This window comes from Mytilus galloprovincialis, chromosome 9, assembly GCF_965363235.1.
Source record: "Mytilus galloprovincialis chromosome 9, xbMytGall1.hap1.1, whole genome shotgun sequence".
NCBI classification, from domain to species: domain Eukaryota; kingdom Metazoa; phylum Mollusca; class Bivalvia; order Mytilida; family Mytilidae; genus Mytilus; species Mytilus galloprovincialis.
In genome coordinates, this window is record NC_134846.1 from 86,643,216 (window position 1) to 86,665,539 (window position 22,324).

General features: G+C 32.1%; 1 protein-coding gene across 1 annotated transcript in view; it reads right to left on the reverse strand.

Annotated features, from left to right (window-relative positions):
* Nucleotides 1-6,200: 6,200 nt before the first annotated feature.
* The window catches only part of LOC143046867 (uncharacterized), a 61,039-nt gene continuing 44,915 nt past the window's right edge, over nt 6,201-22,324 (reverse strand). The window contains exons 27-35 of the mRNA XM_076219927.1: nt 19,105-19,288; nt 17,931-18,102; nt 16,521-16,634; nt 12,128-12,406; nt 11,436-11,599; nt 10,364-10,522; nt 8,398-8,653; nt 7,464-7,751; nt 6,201-6,586 (exon numbers count right to left, since the gene is read on the reverse strand). Of these exons, the coding sequence (XP_076076042.1) occupies nt 6,426-6,586; nt 7,464-7,751; nt 8,398-8,653; nt 10,364-10,522; nt 11,436-11,599; nt 12,128-12,406; nt 16,521-16,634; nt 17,931-18,102; nt 19,105-19,288 (1,777 nt within the window). The 3' untranslated portion in view covers nt 6,201-6,425. The remainder of the gene's footprint in view (nt 6,587-7,463; nt 7,752-8,397; nt 8,654-10,363; nt 10,523-11,435; nt 11,600-12,127; nt 12,407-16,520; nt 16,635-17,930; nt 18,103-19,104; nt 19,289-22,324) is intronic.

Below are 22,324 nucleotides of genomic sequence, written 5' to 3' on the forward strand. Positions count from 1 at the left end.
TTTTCTCTGTTCTATTTGTTATACCTTCCACATGTTACAATTGGAACAGAAAAGTGTTTAGCATAAGTATTTAAAATGGTAGAGTCAATTTGTATTTTCTCCAAGAATAGGTTTGCCAGCAGTTTACATAATAAATACTGCATGCTTATTTTCTTAAAATTTAAATTGGATGGACATGTTCACTTTATACTGTTTATTGAAGAACTTGTAATTCTGATCTTTCAGTTTTGCAAAAGAACAAATTTGGATGCTGTATATCAGTAGGTTCATTGATTGAAAGTAACTCTTCTGTTGTCTTTCAGGTTAAGGATAGTAACTTGATTCCATATTGTAAACTAATAGTACGGTGACCAGACCCAATATTTTTTAGATTTAATCGTCAAACATACTATATGGCTATATTAGATATCATTGGATTCGGAAAAATTAGTACTTTTGAAATATCGATGTCGTCAAAAATAAATGTGGTGACAGTTTTGCTTTAAATAAGGTCAAAGATCAAATTCTGTTTTTCTTTTTTCTTCTTCCATACTTTTAAAATTTGAAGATATATACAGCAATTAAGTTTAAATTTCAGATACAGACATTTTTTCAAATCAATTAACAATGAATTACCTCGAAAAAGTAAAAAAAAAAAAGAATTAGGAAATCGATTTATTCTGGAAATTGGCGTTTTTTAAACACTTGATCTATTATACACATATTCTGTTAAAGTTACAGAAGTAATCTTGCTGGTTGACGTTCAACGTCAGCAATAAAGGATAACTATTATTATTTTAACTGAAGCCTACTATCATGAAGGCGTATTTTGCCTAAGCTCATTCATGTAATTCATTTAAACTAAAAAGCACTCAATACCTCGAAAACAGTTGCAATCAAAAATCCAATCAAAGAGATTCACACAACAGAATTATGCCAGAAGTATCTTTTGGTTCATCTGTCAAGGAACATGATTTGAAATGTCTACATAATTCTGAACTTTCTAGGAGCAAAGCTCCGGACATGTAGGGTGTTGTTGTGAACAAACACATGACTATTTAACATGGAGATTTTCCTTTCAATGAAAACACAAGATACTGTAAGAATTCAGCTGACATATGCCCTTTACAATACACAGGGTGTAATGAATCATTTAACTATTGCCAGTCGTATTGTTAAATTGACGTAATAGGGGGTTTAGCAATGTGTTATGCGGTCCCAATTTTTAGTTTGAAACGAAGTACGTAAAACATGCTGTTCCAGTGCCGCCTCACAGAGAGTTAATCTGACTAAACTTACATCTTTACTAGCGGCAAGCTTGACGCGCATTGGATAATAATTATAATGGAATAGTTTTAAAGAGATTTTTCTGATCATAGAGCTTTGAAATTATTTTTTTATGAACAAGCAAGGGCTTTATCTTTGGCAATATTATCGAAACTCTAAACACCACTGAAATAGTCGTGCGTGTCCTTCAAAGTCTGATTGTTTACCTACTCCAAACAGAGACACAGTTGTGTCGCATCCGGTAGGGCATGTACAGCAGTTAGTAGTTTACAAGTTGTTGGGGAAAACAGACACATAGGTAGTGAATGAGTGAAAATCTCCGTCCATCCTTTACACTACTAATGCTTCCCATCTGCACCCACAACTGGCTTGAATGTGTCATATATTTAAAGTAGTGAACACGAACACACAGAACAAACACATCTGTGTTGGAGGTCTGTATGCTTGTTCTTTCGATTTTTCCCATTTCTCTAAACTCCGTGTCAAAGTTTAAGGCATTGAGTATCAGCCTAGGTCTCCTCTTGAGTGCTAAGCAAGTTACTACAGCTATTAATAGTGTTGGTATAAATAACTTTGACAATTTAGGAATTTACAAACGTTCTGGCTTTGTAAAGCTCACATCAGGTAGAATCATAAGGGATTTGTCAAAGTTTTGCAGTCAGGAATACTTCTCCCCTCAATAATTTATACACTTTGGTGGAAGCTGTAGTCTTTGTGCAGCGTTCCCTATCGGGAGACTTTATAGAGTTGTTCATGTCGTAGCGGTCAAAAACATCTGCTACTGTACATGTGTGCGTTATAGAAATTCATCAGAACATATGTCTTAATAGTCAGCTGCAAGGTCACCGAATGTTTTACCTTTCTTAATATCAATACATTGAACCAATGCCATACCATCTCTGATGTAAGTTGAAAGTGATGGCACAAGGAAGGGTATGGAAAGTGCACAAGAGACTCAGATTCTAATTGCTTCGCCAAATCAGTTTTGCATGATTTTCTCATGGTGCTGTCATCTTGAAAAAAGGAATTTGGAATGGAACCTACAGGGTGCGACAGCACATGTTCTATGGTAACATCATCTCTACATTTTGCCAAAATCAGTGCACGTCTATTTACAAGTTATTGATTTATTTGAGCTAAAAATATTTCCTCCGATTTATATCTAATGTTTGTTTTTGTGGTCATGTTGTAAAACGTTTTTAGTTTTGACTTTGATATTGGACTATAAAGACGCCTTGCCTGGATCTAAAGAATGAGCACTAGTGATACAAATTTTAGACATTTTCAAGCCTTCCTATACAGCTGTGAGCAAAGAATCTCGAATATCTCGTGTAGCATGCATTCTAGAAGAGATGTTAAATAGACACGGAGAATGGGATTCCACATCAAAGGGAGCAGTCATGAATCATTCAGATGGTCCACAATGGCAATAACATGTTCATCTCTTTTCATTGCTTTTAGCCCTGTTTCCCCTTGTGATAATGCATTATTTGCAGCAATTCCAGCCCTTTTCAGCTTTCACAATTAAGAGATTCTTAGAAATGTCTAGAAAGGGTCCATCTAACAAGCGAAGACTTTTGATTTGTTATGCCTACAGTACCACCTGATCTCCTTGAGGCTTCTAGAACGGTCTTTCTGTTGCCATGTCTTTCCTTGAATCGTTGAAATGTCCAGTAGTCTGTCTGAAAGCAAAGTAGCCATCTATTAAATTCTCAGAAAGTTGAAGCATATCGAGTATGTAAACTTGCATACACCTTCAATAATTGGTACGGTTGGTTACAAAAACATGAGGTTACATTTGAGATGACGATCTCAAGGAAGTGACAAATTTCCCTCTCTTTCTACTCTAACATTTGACAGCAAATGTCTACTGCTTCAAGGAACACATCGTAGTATTTGAATGTAGTTGATACAGCACATACCCTTTGCTTATATGTATCTATAATAGACTGTATATGATCTTCGACTAGCTCCGTCGTATGAGCGTTAAAACTTATATCTGGCTTGAATTGCTGAAATAATGCTTCTGATATAAATGAATTTGATATTATTGATTAATTAAGATATTAAATATCATATAAATGCGAATTATTTTACATTTTCGTTAAAAAAAATCATGAAATTAAATAGAAACGTACTCTATTCATTGCAAACAATTCGTAGTGTTAATCTTTTACATAAACTCTTAAATAACGTATTAATTTTGCTAAACTTTATTTGAAATCATTAAAATAAGGTGAAACAACAATGTTTATAAAAACAGAAATCATATCACGGATGTTATTTTACAACTTAGACCTCAAAACTTTTCTACGTCGATTTTGTGTTCAAGTTAACTAACGTATTTCAAAGCCCATTTTACAAAAATTGCACCGTACGATTTTTTGACGACAAGTCAAAATGTTAAGATTAACCTTTCAACTACCAATACTGTGATTTATAGCCGTATAGTCCGAATGACAATTAAACTCCTTAAATAAGCGACTTTTCCTTACTCGGTCACCGTACTATAAGTTGTTAGTCTTTCTTTCCTTTCATCATAAAGTCCTTGGGTAGAAAACTTTCATCAAGCTTTTCAAGACTTTTATGACTTCCTTTGAATGATCAGGTATGCTTCAGTGTACAGGTCATCACAAACTATTAGTCTTGTTTGCAGGAGTTATGGTCATTTAAATCTTTTTTAAACAACCCTTGATAAAGTTTCCATTGATACCAGATATCATTGTCCTGTTGGCTTTGAAGCAAATTTATCTCCATATGATTATTTTGAGAAATTCATTTGTGAAGATGATAACTGTTTGTTTGATATTATAGTTGAAGAAACAAATCGGTATGCTACGACAACACTACACGCTAATGATCCAACTCCACAAGGAAGAGGAAACAACTGGAAACCAGTGCTTTTTTTGGTTTTATATTAGCAATGGGAATTGTAAGGAAAAATTCTTTATTTGTAATAATAACTTCTATGAAACAAAATATGTTGGTTTTTTTGTTCATCAACAAATATACAACAACATAATTCAATGTCTCATCACCTTATCGTAACACTTGTCACGTCTTTATTCAAAGAATATAGCTGAAGACGCAACTTTCTAAATTAAAAAAAAAACATATCGAAAACGACGACGTCAAAAGAATTCGGCACTGGCGACGTCCAAATGTCATTATCTATTGGTAACGTCATAACGGTGATTTTTCTAAATCTGGCATCAAGAGGATTAAACACCATTTTTTTTAATCTGATGCTTCATGGAATTAATAAAATTTTGGTATAAAACCACTCAAAAAAGTTTAATCCATATTGTTTACATAAGGGAATGATGGTACCACGTCAGGAATATGACAGTTTTTTTTTTTCATTCGGTTCATGTGTTTGAACTTTTGATTATGCCATCTTATAGAGGGCTTTTTGTTTTTGATTTCCCTTGAAGTTCGTTATTTTTGTCATTTAACGTTTTAAAGATGTTCAAATCATGTAAATGGAGAAGGAAGAGAAAAATCAAGGTAACAAACAGAAACTTATGAAATCTCATCAAATCTAAAGGTAGTTAGACTGGGTATGTGATCGGGTATGTGTCTCCTGCATGCATGCATGACTCATCAAGCGAATTCAAACGATACAGATCAGACATCTATAGAAATTAAACCGCCACAACATGTGCAGTTGCTATTGAGTTTAGACACACACATTGTTATTGTCAACTGTATAAATAAGGAGTGTTGATTTCAATCATTCTACTTCATGCCTTGTTACCGACAGAAACTCGCCCATTTTAATGCAGTCCATATAGTGTTAACACGTTTGAGAATTTTACATTAGCTGAGATTATATAAACGCCATACGATGGACCAGAGGATATGATATTGCGATTTTCTTTAATTTATCATGAATATAGTCCATTGAACTGGGATGCATGATAAATCGGAAAGGAAGAGGTTTGCTTCAATCTTGATCTCTTCCCAGATATTGACAGAGATGTACAATTTCTAACTAGATGATGGTTTTGACTTTCTTATTTTAAACCACAAATTTCGCAGCAGTTACATACACTCTTGACTCATAGTATGGTGTTTACATGTCTCAAGTAATATGGTGTGCTCGTGGATTTATACTATACGAACTGCATTAACAGACAAAACTGAACGAAAAGGAAGAACGGCTGAAAATAGCAATACATACATTTTTCGTTTATTATTTCGAATTGAGATATCGATACGATGTGTCTGTATCACACCTTAACAGACATGATTTAGATTTTCAAAATGACCCATTATAAATGTTCTGTTTTGGAAAGATGTGTATGGCCTATATTCGATAGTAGAGGGGAATGCTGTTATTTCAGTGTTTGTGTGTCCGTCCGTTCGTCCGTCTGTCCCTCTTCAGATTAAAGTATTCAGTCAAGGTAGTTTTTGATGAAGTTGATGTCAAATAAACTTGCAACGTAGTACAAATGTTCCCTTATAATATGAACTTAATGTCAAATCAAAATATTGACCCCAATTCCACGGAACACTGAACAAAGAAAATGAAAGTGCCAGCTTGGCATTCGTGTACTATGGACACACTCATATTTAAATGATATACTAGTTCAACAAAAACTTTAAACTCAGGCCCTGAAACATCGATTATAGAAAATCATAATTAAATATTCGACATTAATATACATAATATGTGCACAGTACTAAAGTATCAGATCAAAGGCATACACACAGTACATTTTAAAACAAGAAAGAATAATAGCATACATTTTGGTTTTCATGTCCATGCCTTAGTAATAGTCCATTTTATTTATTATTTAAAACCAAGCTAAATCTAAATGAAGATAGGTGCAAGCCATACCATATTATTTTATCAAACATCAATAATTACCTTCTCTATATAACCGAAGAAAACAAGTATTAGACTGAAATCAATATGTCAGAAAATGCTTTGCTAGTTTTATTTGGAATAAGAAAACAGAAATGTATAAAATAACGTAAACATGATCAATCTCTTTCAGTTTTGTACACTGGAAAAAGTACAAATAACTGTAAGATGCAATCTCATCATAAATTTACTTTCAGAAATCATCGACATGGCACAATTGGAAAACTTTCCTTAAAAGTATCTTTATATACAATTAAAAGTTTTAACCAACACAACCGCTCATAAATCATTAAGCAACAATAATTTTCTTCTTTTTCTTTGTTTTGAGTTCTTGGATTTCATTCTCTAGATCTTCATCTTCTGGGAACTCAGCAAGTGTATTACATCTCTCTATCATACTCTGAACTTTACCATCTAACTCATCACACAACTCTTGGTCGGCAGTTTTTCCTGAAAATTGATAATAATACACATCTTTATTATTTAATATGATTTAAATGCTCCTATTCTGTAACGTCGTCTATCATTTCTACATAGACTTTATTAAGAAGCATAACTTGTTTCAACAGTGAATTAATTTCATTGTTGTGTAAATACGGGAAATTCAGGTCTAGTTATATTATTGATTCTGTCTCGAACGCAGAATGTCAGACAGGCACTGGAATATATATCATACAGCTGTTCATCATCATCGCCATCAACAGTATATGTTAAATGTATATGTACGTCTGACATTGATCATATGACCTTTATATCAAGTTCAATGGTCGATGCTTTTTATAAGGTCTCTCAAAACTAACAAAATAGGTCCACGAGCTATATTTGGCGTATTAATATATATTAGTATACATGATTGTACGGCATACATGTCCACAGAATACATCTGATCTTGACATAATTGACATGAATTCGGTATACTGTTAAAATAATATGATACTTTAAGGAACTTTTGGTCCTTAATGCTCTTCAACTTCGTACTTTATTTTGCCTTTTAAACATGTTTTGATTCGAGCGTCACTGATGAGTCTTTTGTAGACGAAACGCGCGTCAGCGTAAATATAAAATTTTAATCCTGGTATCTATCTATGATGAGTTTATTTACTATGAAATTTGTCGTAAAACTTTTAAAACATATATCATTCAATCATGACAGGTAAAGTAGGCAAGAGACTGCAAGCTCAGGTTATTAAACTAGGAGAAACTTGACGACTATCTTTGCCGAGTTTATTCACAAAAGTGCGTAAACGTTGTATATGTGTGTTTGTGTGATTCTTACACCCACGACAAACGTACGCATTATAGAAATAGAATAACATTATATACATGCCTTCTATATATGTATATATATTCAGCCTAGGATCCATTGAATATCCGGTCTTCCGTTTTCTTGGCACATCAATACCTAAAAGCATTTTCACTTTCTTCATCATGTGATCTACAACTTCATAATCATTTGATTGTTTAGATAAATCACTTTTAACCACTTCAAAACCATCAATTACAATTGTCAGGAAAAAGTTGACGAGAATAAAGTTAAAACATAGAGCAAACATTCCGAATATGATTGGTCCAGCAACTCTTGTAGTGGTCCATGCCTTTTCATAATCAAATTTACCTGAAAAAGAAAATATACAAAATATACCCTGTTTACTAAATGTTACGTATGAACTGCAAAATGTTAGAATGGCGGATACATTATACAGGCTACCTATTGAACGATCAATAATTGATTTGTGTTATTACAAAGACCGACAATCAAACGTCAAATAGTTTTCAAATCAACACTGATCAAACTCTTTACCGGTTTGCACATACAAATCAACACTGATCAAACTCTTTACCGGTTTGCACATACAAATCAACACTGATCAAACTCTTTAACAGTTTGCACATACCAATCAACACTGATCAAACTCTTTAACGGTTTGCACATACAAATCAACACTGATCAAACTCTTTAACGGTTTGCAAATACCAATCAACAATTTCTACTATTGCACTAATCATGCATTGAATCACAGGCCCAAACATGTACACGCAATATTCACAAATGTATCCTCATGATAAGGATTACAGCAACTATAAGTCACTGAATGTATATTTTTTGAGGGGGGATTTGATTCTATTAACACCCTTTTTATCTTAATAAGTGAATGCACATCTCAATAGAAATGTATAAATTAAAGACATGTATAAAATATGCCAAGATGACAGCCCCTAGGCAACATAATAAAACGACAAGTAAATTACAAGTCACTTACCTAACATCATGGATAACAGCGTTTCTAACGTTGATACAAATGTTCTGAAGTCAAACATGTAAGTATTGAAGAAGAAATAAGCTGTTGTAGAAAATGCTAAAAATCCAGACATAAATACAACACCAAAACTTAGCAGTGGTTTGGCCACATACATCATGGTCGAAGTAAATAGAGATACTTTCTTGTTAAATCGTAGTAGTCTCAAAAACCTTAGAGTTTCCATAAAAGCTAGAATTCCAATGAAATATCCACAACACTACAAGTATATATAATGTTCATATAGTTAAGTTAAACAACCAAACATTATATTGTGGTTGTAGACTACAAAACAAAACAGAATTTGTTTATTAATTTTCATAAATACTTAAATTTTTGGGCATCGCTCAAACACTACTACTTTAATACACACATACATGATGTACATCTGATAAGATGCAAATCAACTACACATCTGCTGAGAAACATTGTCAGTTCACATCTTAAGGACATAAACCAGTTTCTATCCCACGGTCTATTTTAAACGAAAGTTTGCATTTCTTGGACATTTCTTTTCTTTTGAAAGACATACCTATCTTTTTTATCTAAAGAGATTAATGTTCTGCTGTATATTTATCTAATTTCAAAAACATTTCATCGGTGATTTGTTCATTACAATTGACACAAATAATCCTCATTCATAACTATGTAAAGTTTCGTTTTAAAAAGAGGGATGTATGAATTTTGTTTTAAAGTATATTAGTCTGATAGATAAAAATCGGTCTAAAATGCATATTTTCCAGATATTTCACAGTTTGACATCGCAAAAAATTACATTTTACGTTAGAAACGTCATAATATCCCCTGTAACTTTATCGTATGTCCTTAAGACATAAAAATTTATAATTTTCAGAGTAGCAGATAAAAGATAGGCGAAAGATACCAGACGAACAGTGAAACAGATCGTAAATAAACTGACAACGTCATGGCTTAAAAATAAAAGGACAAACAGACAAATAATATTACGCAAGACACAAGATAGAAAACTAAAGATTAAGCAACACGAACCCCACCAAAAACTGGTAGTGATCTGACAGCCGTTGTGTTGCTCATGTTATTAAAAACCTGGTAAATAGTCTAATTTGGTTTGTCACATTCGTGGTGAAAAGGGAAGTGGATTGTAGTTATGACATAAGGAATAAGCACATTTAAAAAGATATGTATCTAGTGTTTATATACATCTTTTCATATATACAGTATAAATACAGATGTAAAGTGTTTAGGCATCTCAACGGATATTCATTTATTATACAGCTTTACAGATGTACAGGTTATATAATTCTGAACAAATGTAAAGTTTACATGTATCTCACAAAATGCACACATAGATTGCTTGCACTAAAGTAGCTGTGTAAGATATACATCTTCACTATATGACCTGCAAATCTGTGAAGTTCAGTTCGCATATGCTGTGTAACAGCAAAACATAGCACACTTTCTTTCAATGCATAAATGCCAAGTGTGTGCATTTCATATTATATATCAATTTGTGTAGTTAAAGGTATTTTTGAGTCGTACACGCTTATTATTTATTCATCTATGAATTAAAAACGACTATATATGCTATGCAGTTAAAAATTGAAATTTCCACCAACTGCAACGAAAAGAGAAATTTATAAAGCAAATTGTTTCTCTATCTTACAATTTGTACACATTTGGGCAATTATGCCGCACTCTGTTGTATTTACATGTTCAGTCTTGCTTATAATGGAAAGTTAACTATGTTATATGAGAGTTGACGAATTGTTCTATCGCTTGAGAGCCAGGCTGTAGATCGTCACATTCGTAAAACATCGGTCATGCAATTGTTTCACCCTCAAACTTATACATTAACCCCCTCATATAACTATGCGATGAAATTTTACTCGGTTCAGTGCACAACTATACAACACAATTATTTCATTTTATATAGAACTAGAATTATCCTTACCTCGTCCCAAACAATAGCAAAGAAGAAATTAACAAACGTTGTAGGATTGTCCTTAACCTTCTTCATCATCTGCACACTGATCACACTTCTATATATGAAAACTAAAACCAAACCATAAGCTATAGCTAATACAACCAGTTCCCATACGTTCCAGAACTCCTGCAAAATGAATAAAATTTTGTTCTGTTATTGATTATTTTTATCACCTTAAAATCTAACTGAATCATTAACCAACAGTGTTTTCCTGTATATGCTTCTATTTCTTCCTATATCTATCGTTTACATAGCACTAGCTGGGTTTGTTTCGTGTCTATATGTTGATCTCAAAGACACAGCCCTAACCAGAAAAAATATACTATTAAGATTATTTCTACATCTTTATTATTCAGTTCAGCTTTTTTTCAAAATCCTGTATCACGATTTTGTTTAATTGAAAATATTTGACCCGATGTTATCAGGTGCGCTTTCTCGCCAATATGTTTGTAATTGTAAGTTGCACCTGATAAATTTTAAGTGACCCATGTATATCAACGTGTTACCATATTGCAAAAACCATGCAAAAACACCAACAGATATACAAATAAGCGTATCTTTAAGAGTTTATTCTATCTGCAGTGTTTTTTATGTCAAATAATTGGGCTACCAACAGACATGTAAAACGGTTTTAATAAGAAACACAAGCTTACACATAGATTTGCAAGCAATTTTATTTCTCTGGTAAAATGATATCTATATTTATCATTAAAAAATGATATAATATACGTTCTATACTCAGATATCAGTAGAAATTACGTTATCGCCATTTAGTGAATGTGGCATTGTAAAATGTGACCATTGTATTTTAGTAATAAATGATTTAAAGAGGACGAATGATATGTATTCGTCATTCAGACAAAACATTCCGTCTTTTAATAGTTTGCTGGGTTTTTATATTTCAATTACATAGTTAACATAATACTTTAATTCAAACGAGAAAACTTTATGATATGCCTAGTAAAAAAATGTTCTATGTATTGGCAGTTTACATTGCATGTTTAGCTTATTAATTAAGTGAACTAACGCGTTAAGTTACCTTGAAATAATCTTTCTTCAGTTTGCGTATTTTCTTGACTTCTGTAACAGTGTAAAAGATCACGAAGGCCATGGTAATCAACTCAATAGCCATAACAAAATACATGAATCCATTACTATACCGGTCTAAACGAAATATAAAGAATCTTTCGAATGGTTCAATGCCTGAAATCAAAACAGAAGTTCTTTTTAAATTCAAATGTGGGGCTTTTCATCTCATTAAATTTCCAGTTTCGCACTAAAACATTGATTATAATGATTTTACAGTGACAATTTTTTCTTCACAGATTACAAATCGAGTCGTCATTTAGCTAATTTGAATATTTGATGCTTGTTGTAAACTTCCGTGCCTTTTAACAGCAACAGTTTCTTTGAAAGCCAAGCTAAGAAGAAGTTAAAAATTAAGATCCAATACAATACCTCATTAAAAATTAATCTGTGTGTGCTGCTGCGATTGTTAATTAATTTACAGACGCTCATACGTTTTTTTGTTTGGTACTGCAGGATTTCATTTGACAGACTTTGGTTGTGGTCAACTTCTATTATGTATTTTGTGGTTCGAATTTAAAATAAAATTGCTGTGATTAGTGTTTTAGTTCAAATCAAATCATCATATTCTCAAATTGAAATATTGCTAAAGCACACTAAACGACATGCTTTATTAAACTGAAATACTTAACAACAAATATATACCTCCTGTCTGTAAAAACTCCAGGACATACAGACAGATACCGAATAGATTATTATTAGGATTATATAAGTTGACTTCAATGAAAATTGCTCTGGTATTGTTATCGACCCAGTTATTTTCCATAAGTGTATCAATCACTGCAGAAGCATCTGTCATGGTAGTACCAAGATCAGCCACATATCCACCACCACCATAAGTAGAAAATATACCCCAGTATGGATAGCCATCTATATCACTTGATTGGCTGTAGCTGAATAGACTGTCTGGGATGTCTGTAGGATCTTCAATGTAAATAAATGTCAATTTATAATATATACCTTATCGCTATTTGTCCGCCATTACTGGACATCACACAGGTTCCCGTAAAATGTAGACGTCATTATGAAAAATATCGGACGCCACAATGAAAAAGTTATTATTGTATGACGTCAATAGTTCAAGAGAGACAGATTCTCGGGTCAGCCGGAATAGCGATAAGGTGTATTATGATATGCTCACGCGAACATAATGTTGTACTTTCATAAATTAAGGCAACAGTGGTATACCGTTGTTCGATAATATACAAATAAAGATCTCAGAATGGAAATTTTGATTCCGACGTAACATATCACATAATTTGTACGTCCAGTTTAAGAAATAAGGGATTCAGACTTATATATAAATTGATTTATATTGATTATTTATAAGGATAATCTACATGTATCACACTTATAATTGTTATTTTAATGGGGGTCACATGCTCATAGAGATTTTTCGTCGTTGGTGTCCATAGATAAAAGACTCTCCAATGACGGTCAAATCAAAAAAGAACTTCAGGCTCTCAAGAGCCTGTGTCGCTCACCTTGGTCTATGTGCATATTAAACAATGGACACAGATAAATTCATGACAAATTGTGTTTTGGTGATGGTGATGTGTTTGCAGATCTTACTTTACTGAACATTTTTGTTGCTACAATTATCTATATCTATAATGAACTTTGCCCAGTAATTACAGTGGAAAATTTACAAAAATTTACAAAAATTTATGAAAATTGTTACAAATTGACTATAAAGGGCGATAACTCCTTAAAGGGTCATTTGAAAATTTTGGTTATTTGACTTAATTGTAGACCTTTCTTTAATGAACATTATTGCTGTTTACAGTTAATCTCTATCTATAATAATATTCAAGATAATAACCAAAAACTGCAAAATTTTATTTAAAATTACTATTTTGGGGGCAGAAACCCAACAAGAGGTTGTCTGATTTGTCTGACAATTTTAGGGCAGTTATATCTTGATATGATAAACAATTTTATCCCAGACAGATTTGCTCTAAATGCTTTGGTTTCAGAAATATAAGCCAAAATCTACATGTCACCCCTATGTACTATTTTTAGCCATGGCGGCCATCTTGGTTGGTTGGCCAGGTCACGCCACACATTTTTTTAACCAGATACCCCAATGATGATTGTGGCCAAGTTTGGTTAAATTTGGCCCAGTAGTTTCAGAGGAGAAGATTTTTTTAAAGAATACTAACATTTTTGAAAAATGGTTAAAAATTGACTATAAAGGGCAATAACTCCTTAAAGGGTCAACTGACAATTTTAGTCATGTTGACTTTTTTTTTTTTTTTTTTATCTTTTTGGTGTTCAAACTACAGTGCATGCATACATTTTTACAGGACATAAGAGAATGACATGACATGTATGGCATTATTATACTATTGACATTATGCCAATAAGACATAGTAAAAATTTACAAGTTAGTGGTGTGAATACTCACTATATGATATGTCTTAAGAATACTTTGGAATACATTCTACTATAACCATACTAAAAAATAAATTTAATTAAATATCTTTCATAAATCCCCCCCCCCCCCCCCAATCTGTTGACAAATGACTCGTGTTTGTCTTTAGAAATATATAAATATTCTAATATCTCCAGACGTCTTTTCAAAAATTTAAGAAAATCTTGCACAGATATGAACAGTCTGTCTAATTGTGTGTTCTTTACATAATAAATGTAATATTTTGCCTGTAGAATGCAATAATTTAAAACTAAGTTATCAGAATTCAATACACCAAAAATGACACTGTCTTTATTCAAAAATAGTTTTACTCCAAAAACTGAATACCACCAATTTGAAAAATTTCTCCAAAATTGTTTTATTTCTGTACATTCAAAAAAATCATGCTTTAAGTTTCTATTTCTTTACAACTTACACATTCATTAGTTAAGGAAAGTTTATATTTTTCAAGAAGATAATTATGTGAGACTATTCTGTGTAGTAGTTTATATTGAAAAGCTTGTAGTTTGCTTTCTATAGTACATTTGAAAGCTAATGAATAAATATTTTTCCATTGTTCGTCACTAATTTCTATATTAAAACTTTCTTCCCATCTTTGTTGTGAAATAGAAGAAACACTTCCCTGATCGATAAACAGTGAATATACATCTTTAGCAAATAATTTACTAATAGGCATTTTTTTATTCTCATGCTCAAAAACGAATCCAAATGAGTTGCTGTTAGGTGACATGTGTTGTTGTAATAACAAATCTTTCCAGTCACGTGGTATAGCAAGCTTAATAGATAGAATGTCTACAAAAGTAATATTCAGGTTATATTTTTTGTTAATAATGTCATGAGACAAAAAATCGCCTTTATCATCTACAATATCATTGATGAACCTTATGCCTTTCATGTACCTAGATCTGTAAAAAATACTCGTTTGATCAATTTTGATAAACGGATTGAACCAAATAAATTCTTTTCTAACATGAAATGCATTTACCGGGATAAAAATACCCTTGAAACGTTTCCAAGCAGATAGCACTTCTATATAAAAAAGAGGTGTTTTCAAATTCAAAAACTCAAATTCACATCTGCTCATAAACAAGTCCTCTAACTCAAAAAGGAAGAAAAAAGCTTTGGAAACATGTTTCCATTTGGAGTCATGTTCTGACAGGAATCTTCTTACCCACATAATACGTAAAGATAACAGCTGTACTTCAAAATTTGGAGCTTTCAGTCCCCTATCGCTAGAAGACTTTTGAATAACTTCCGATTTGACTTTCGGAGTACTACCATTCCATAAAAAACTATTAATATCACGTTGTATTTCAATTACATAAGATCTTGGTACATGTGTAGATGAAATGATATAAATAAGCTTCGATATTCCAAGTGATTTAAGAATTACAATTTTTTGTAGATCTTACTTTGATAAACATTATTGCTGTTTACAGTTTATCTCTATCCATAATAATATTCAAGATAATAACCAAAAACTGCAAAATTTTCCTTAAAATTTCTAATGTGGAGGCAGCAACCCAACAACAGGTTGTCTGATTTGTCTGAAAATTTCAGGCCATATAGATCTTGACCTAATAAACAATTTAACCCTGTCAGAGTTATAAGCCAAAATCTACATTTTACCCCTATGTTCTATTTTTGGTCGGTTGGCCGGGTCACGCCACACATTTTTTAAACTAGATACTTTAATGATGATTGTTGCCAAGTTCGGTTAAATTTGGCCCAGTAGTTTTAGAGGAGAAGATTTCTGTAAAAGTTAACGACGACGGACGACGGACGCAAAGTGATGAGAAAAGCTCACTTGGCTCTGTGGGCCAGGTGAGCTAATAAAAAGGGGAAATAAAGTACGAAGTTAAAGCACCTGCGATCACCCCTAGTTGTTGGTGCGGATCGTGTTGCTTATTCTTTAGTTTGCTATGTTGTGTCATGTGTACTATTGTTTGTCTGTTTGTCTGTTTTCATTTTTAGCCATGGTGATGTCAGTTTATTTTCAATTGATGAGTTTGACTGTCCCTCTGGTATCTTTCGTCCCTCTTCTAAAAAGCATTGCGGGCCAAAAAAACTACTTGTCAAATACAGCTTAGCTTAGATATTCCTGGGGTCGAAAGTCATTAGTATTTTGAAAAATTCAAAGTTTAATAAACAAAAACGATGCCTTAATGCATAATTTATCGAATCTTTATGATATTTTACAAGTGATTTCAACATACGGAACTGGTAACAGATATCAAATAAATATATCCGTGTTAACTCATAGGTATGTGTTCTTGTGATGTATTCAATTTGAGGTTGTTCTCATCTCATTTTTTTGGCTTAATGACAAACACATCAATCGCATGGAAAATAATTGTTATACTCCTGACTAAGTGATGAGTCTTATGTAGACGAAACGCGCGTCTGGCGTATTGAATCATAATCCTGGTACCTTAACTATAAGTACAGACATTATAAATATAGGCTAATTATTGTCATTGAGTTGGTTATAAATATCACAATTTAATTTTTATTCAGTTACAAACCTACAGCTGTTTTTTTGTCAAAAGGCACAAATCACTAAATTGCATTGGTAGAGATATTATATTGTACGCCATGAATTACCTGAAGCATCTAACGGATCCCATTTAAGTTTGTAGTCTTTTTTATCTTCCGAAAAAGAGCTGTAGTCATCTCTGCAGTATTCTATTAAATAATCTAAAGGTGCAACGCATTTGTCTGAAAACAAAGAGTATATATTTCAAAAAGTATATATAGATTAAACCGTTGGTTTTCCCGTTTGAATGGTTTTACAGTAAGTAATTTCGAGGCCCTTTATAGCTTGTTGTTCGGTGTGAGCCAAGGCTCCGTCTTGAAAGCCGTACCTTGGCCGATAATGGTTAACTTTTATATTTTGTTATTTGGATGGAAAGTTGTCTTATTGGCACTCATACCACATCTTCCTATATAGACGACCTGTTAGTCAAATGCGTTTTGTTTAAATATACTTTTTCACTTTTTTGGTCTTTTGAAAAATGTTGTTTGTGCTGTTTTTAGACCCTTCTACAACGAAATTTGTTTGACATGCACACGTATAAAATTTGCGGTTTTTATCCAACGCAATCATAGGTTTGCACGTAGTTTTCAATTTAGACTCGTTTATATTATTTCGTTTGGGCTTGTATCATATTTTTCCTCATGTTTATATGATCCGTTCATCCTATATTGACTCTTAAAACTCAAGAGTCGTATCTAAAAATGAGGGTACTTTTTCTAAAAATGAGGGTACTTTTTTTATGGCCTTCCAAATACCGTTTCGATCCCTAACATCACTGAAGAGACATTTATTGTCGAAATCCGGATCTGGTGTACTAAAAAATATTGACACCGTATGTTTGTGGCATAACATCGTGGCCACAAGTTAAATTGTTTTTCTGCTTAGTATTAAATTTATATCAAGATCCATTTTGCTACATCTTGTGATCAATTTTATTTGGCAATCGCCAATGGCTGTCAACGGGGTTAAAGAACATCAGTTGTTCGACCTGTTAGTCAAATGCGTTTTGTTTAAATATACTTTTTCACTTTTTTGGTCTTTTGAAAAATGTTGTTTGTGCTGTTTTTAGACCCTTCTACAACTAAATTTGTTTTACATGCACACGTATAAAAATTGCGGTTTTTATCCAACGCAATCCTAGGTTTGAACGTGGTTTTCAATTTAGACTCGTTTATATGGTTTTTATACGTGTGCATGTCAAACAAATTTCGTTGTAGAAGGGTCTAAAAACAGCACAAACAACATTTTCCAAAAGACCAAAAAAGTGAAAAATATATTTTTAAAAAAAGCATATATATATGACACAACCATACCAGCTTATCTGTTAATATTCATATTGTATTGTGCTTTTAACAAATATTTAACAAAGACTCAAACTTAAAAATAGTTTAGCTGTCATTGTGTATTGCTATTAAAACGAAATAGTAATACAATAATTCAAACAATTCTATGAACCGTTGATTTCGAATAATACTTACAAGGAATAGTTCTAAGTTGGCGTAGTCTAGCACTTCCTACCAGTAGAGTTTGTTTATCTTGTATTAGACTTGAGCTATCTGTAAACACATCACCGTTATACCAGTCTGTATAATACAGACTATTCAGTAAGGCATTTTGTGTCCAATTCCAAAACTGCGGAATAGAGTTTACCTGAAAATAGACTTATATATATTACTAATAGTAGTATAAGGACATTGTTTTAAGTATTGAAGTTCTTTTAAAGTATTCAGTATTTTGTCTACAAATAATTGAAAATTCATGTCCTTCACATAAAGACGAAACCACGAAAAGTGAAAAAAATGCGTTTCAAAATGACAACTTCTTCTAAAATTTTATTTTGTTGGGTTTGAGAGATCATATTAATAAATCAAGAGATAATTTCGAATCCATTTGCTTTAGGAATTTATATTTTATATATATTTATTAAAAGAAAATAAAAATAAAACAATTCTAATCTAATTTAATTTGAGTTTAAGCTTTATTCATATTGGCATCACTGAAGAGACATGTATTGTCGAAATGCGCATCTGGTGCAGGAAAATTGGTACCGTTTATGTTATTACTACCACTGGGTCGATGCCTCTGCTGGTGGACTGTTAGTCCCTGCGGGTATCACCAGCCCAGTAGCCAGTACTTCGGTACTGGCATGAAAATACGGATTTTTTGTGTTATTAAATTTGCTGTTATAAAATGTTAAAAAATATTATAAATTAAGGAATCTCCCTCATGCAAAGCTCTGATTCCTTTCGCGGATTTGGCTATACTTTTTGGAACTTTTGGATTATAGTTCTTCATCTTTTATATAAGCTTTGGATTTTTACATATTTTGGCCACGAGCATCACTGAAGAGACATGTATAATCTGGTGCAGGAAAATTGGTACCGTTAATGTTATTAGATACGGCGTGCTAAATAAATCAAACTTTAAACATGTTTAAACATGTTTAAACATGTTTTAGTATGGAGAAATAATGTAAGGCTTATCACGAGCAAGAGTAATGTTTGCAGTAGATGCAGAGATAGGATCCAAATAAACAAGTAAAACACATGCAAAATTTCATAGCATTTGACTGTGTACACCAATTGCATCTGATAAAGCACACATGAATAATATATATAGATTTTTAATTTAAAATATTTTTCTTGCGTTTACCTGATCGAACTGAACGGTATAAGACGGAGAAAATGATCCTAGATTAAACATATTGTTGTAAGTACTATACTGATTATATGACCAAGGATCTCGGTTGGAATAGGCTATCATCAACACAAAATACAGGAAAAACACACAGATAGCTATCTCCTTCAGCAAGGAATACATTGCCATCTCATGAGCTCTAAATAAATAGACAAAATCAAAACATGGATAAATTATTTAACTAAAGCATGGAAAATATCTAGTGTTTTTTTTTTCTTTTTATAATTTATTGTTTTCTTCATGAATTTAAAAGTATCAACATATAATTATCTTGTGGCACAATAAGCAAGCAAATGAAATAAATAAGCATAATAAGCGTTCTATGAACTAACACTTAGAAATCTATAGATTAAATATAGTAATAACATTTTTATTCATATAGTAATAGTAGTGCAAGAAATATATGAGCATACATATGGTATGGTATAACAGTGTACAAATAATTTCAAATGCTCATATACATACATGTATCAATTTAATCAATAACCTTAGACCAGGGGTTCGAGTACAAGTTGTGTTCTTCCACACTTAAGTATTTGGAAGAAATATGTTTCTCTAAAATCAAGTTTTCTTTCAAGTAATTTTGAAGACCTTTTATATTAGGTTTTATATCTTGCATCTTACATCTGTAAAAAAAAGTACTTTGTCAGTAAGATAACTTTATTCTTAATAAAATTCAGTTTATAATTTTCATAGAGGCCAAAAATGACAATTTTCAAATTAAGTGGCATTTCGATAAGAACCTTATCGAAAATCCATGAATTTAGATTGTGCCAAATGTCGGCTACAAAATGTCAACCCCAAAGTAAATGTTCTATAGTCTCAGGCTCTTCCTTGCAAAATGTACACAAATTACAATTAACAAGCTTCATTTTAAATAGTAAAGCATTTGTCCCTAAAATATAATGAATAATTCTATATTGAAACCAACATAACCTAGTGTTTTTTGAAACCTTGGTAACATACAAGTGTATTTTTTTCCAATTTTCTATAACTTTGTTAAGAATACCTTCCCATTTTTTTTCTGCTACAAAATTTGTAGGTAAAATTCCTTGATTTAAAATAGTATACATGTCCTTCGAGCCTTTTTCGGACTTGAAGAAAATATTAATGTTAAAAGGTATAATAGCCTGATTTTTTTTCTCTTTCAGAGTTGATTCCAATGTCTTGTAGCCACTTTTTTAGTGCTAGTGTAAGTCCATAAAACTGAAGAAACATGGGTTTGAAATTATACATAATTTCAAAATTTTCATACGTTAATATATCTCCATGTTCATCTAACAGGTCATTTACACTCCATACCCCACGATGTGCCCAATTTTTTTAGTAAACGCTAACATTATCAATTTTAATATGTTCGTTATGTCATATAGATGTAGAAATGACTTCCTTAAAATAAAATGGATGTCTGAGTTTTGACATAGTTTTCCAGGCATGAAAAACTTCATCCCAAAATCTGTTTTTTGATTTTTTAATAATTCCAAAATAAGCCAACTCTGTAAAATTTATATTTTGGGTGGATGTAAATAATTGAATCCATTTCGATTTTGACTTAAATAATCTTCTAACCCAAGTAAGTTTTAACCCTTGTATAAAATTTCTCAAATTAATCATTTTTAGGCCCCTCGGAAGTATTCCTGACATAGAAGATCTTGCTTTATTTTGTCAGGCTTATCATCCCAAATGAATGAATAAATTTTACTATTAAGTTGACTTATCATATTATCATCTGGACCTGGGATGGACAGGAACAGATGATGAAATTTTGATATAATTAATGACTTTATAATTGTAATTTTACCAAACGGGGTAAGTGACTGTTTTGACCATTTTTGTAATATTTTTTCTATTTCTTGTTTTCGAGGAGCATAATTTAGATTTAACATTCTATCTTAATCAACACAGAAAGTGATACCCAATAATTTAAAGGTACTGAAACCCCATTTCAGTCCCCACTTTACACATATTTTTGACTACCTATCCATATAACGTTTGTTTTGTCTAAGTTAATTTTCAGTCCTTATATCTCAGCATAGAATTGTAATATACGGAGAGATGCATCCAGCGAGGAAGGCGACCCATCTAAAATAAGTGATGTGTCGTCTGCATTTTGAGACAAGATATACTCTGAATCGTCTATCGTAATACCCTTGATCTCATCACTGTTTCTTACTAAGGATCACCCCGTCTACATACAGCCTCTCTCCACACGGAAAAAGTCAGACAGACAGCAGTTCTGGGTGACAGTAGATGTAATATCGTTATAAAATGTTTTTATCCAGTTTATAATAGAGTCTCCAAAATTAAAATACTTCAGTGTTTCAAAAAGAAAGACCCATGATATAGAGTCAAAGGCCTTCTCAAAATCAATGAGTAATAATATACCAGGGATATCATTTTCTTCTGTAAATTGTAAAATATCGTATATAAGTCTACAGTTCCCCTCTATGCACTGGGATTTTATATTGTTCAACTGTGTTAGTATTTTGTTGTTTTATTAGTTTTACATATTCAGGATCATGAAGGTGAGAGTTATTAAATTTCCAGAGGCATCTGCCTTTTATAAATTCATTTATTTTTACTGGTGAATGATCTGACCTGTAGCTGTTACCAATGTTTACTTCACAAATGTCATCTAGAAGGCTTTCAGAAATCAAAAAGAAATCTAATCTAGATTGTTTAAAAGGGTTTTTCCTTCTCCATGTAAACCTTTTAACATCAGGGTATATTTCTCTGAATGGGTCAACCAGATTGTTATATTCTTTAATTTCTAAAATTTTCTCTCTAGATCTTGGATTGTTTATATTTATATAGTTATGGGTACCAAGGTTGAAATTTGGAACAAGATTAAAATCCCCACAAATAATACAGAGCTGATTTCCAAAGAAATCTAAAATTTCTGTTAATTTGTCATAGAAGCAGGGAATATCTATATTTGGCCCATAAACATTTATCAGAGTAAATCTCTTGTCTTCAATATTAAGATCCAATCCCACCAGATTGCCATCTCCATCTTTTTTAACTTTGTGTATTTTATAGTCAAAATTATTTTTAAACAGTATAGCAACTCCTCGTTTGTTTGAAGCAAATGAATTGAAAACACAATGGCCTTTCCATTGGTTTTTTTTTATCAAAACTTCATCTTGTTCTATAAAGTGTGTATCCTGGAGACAAT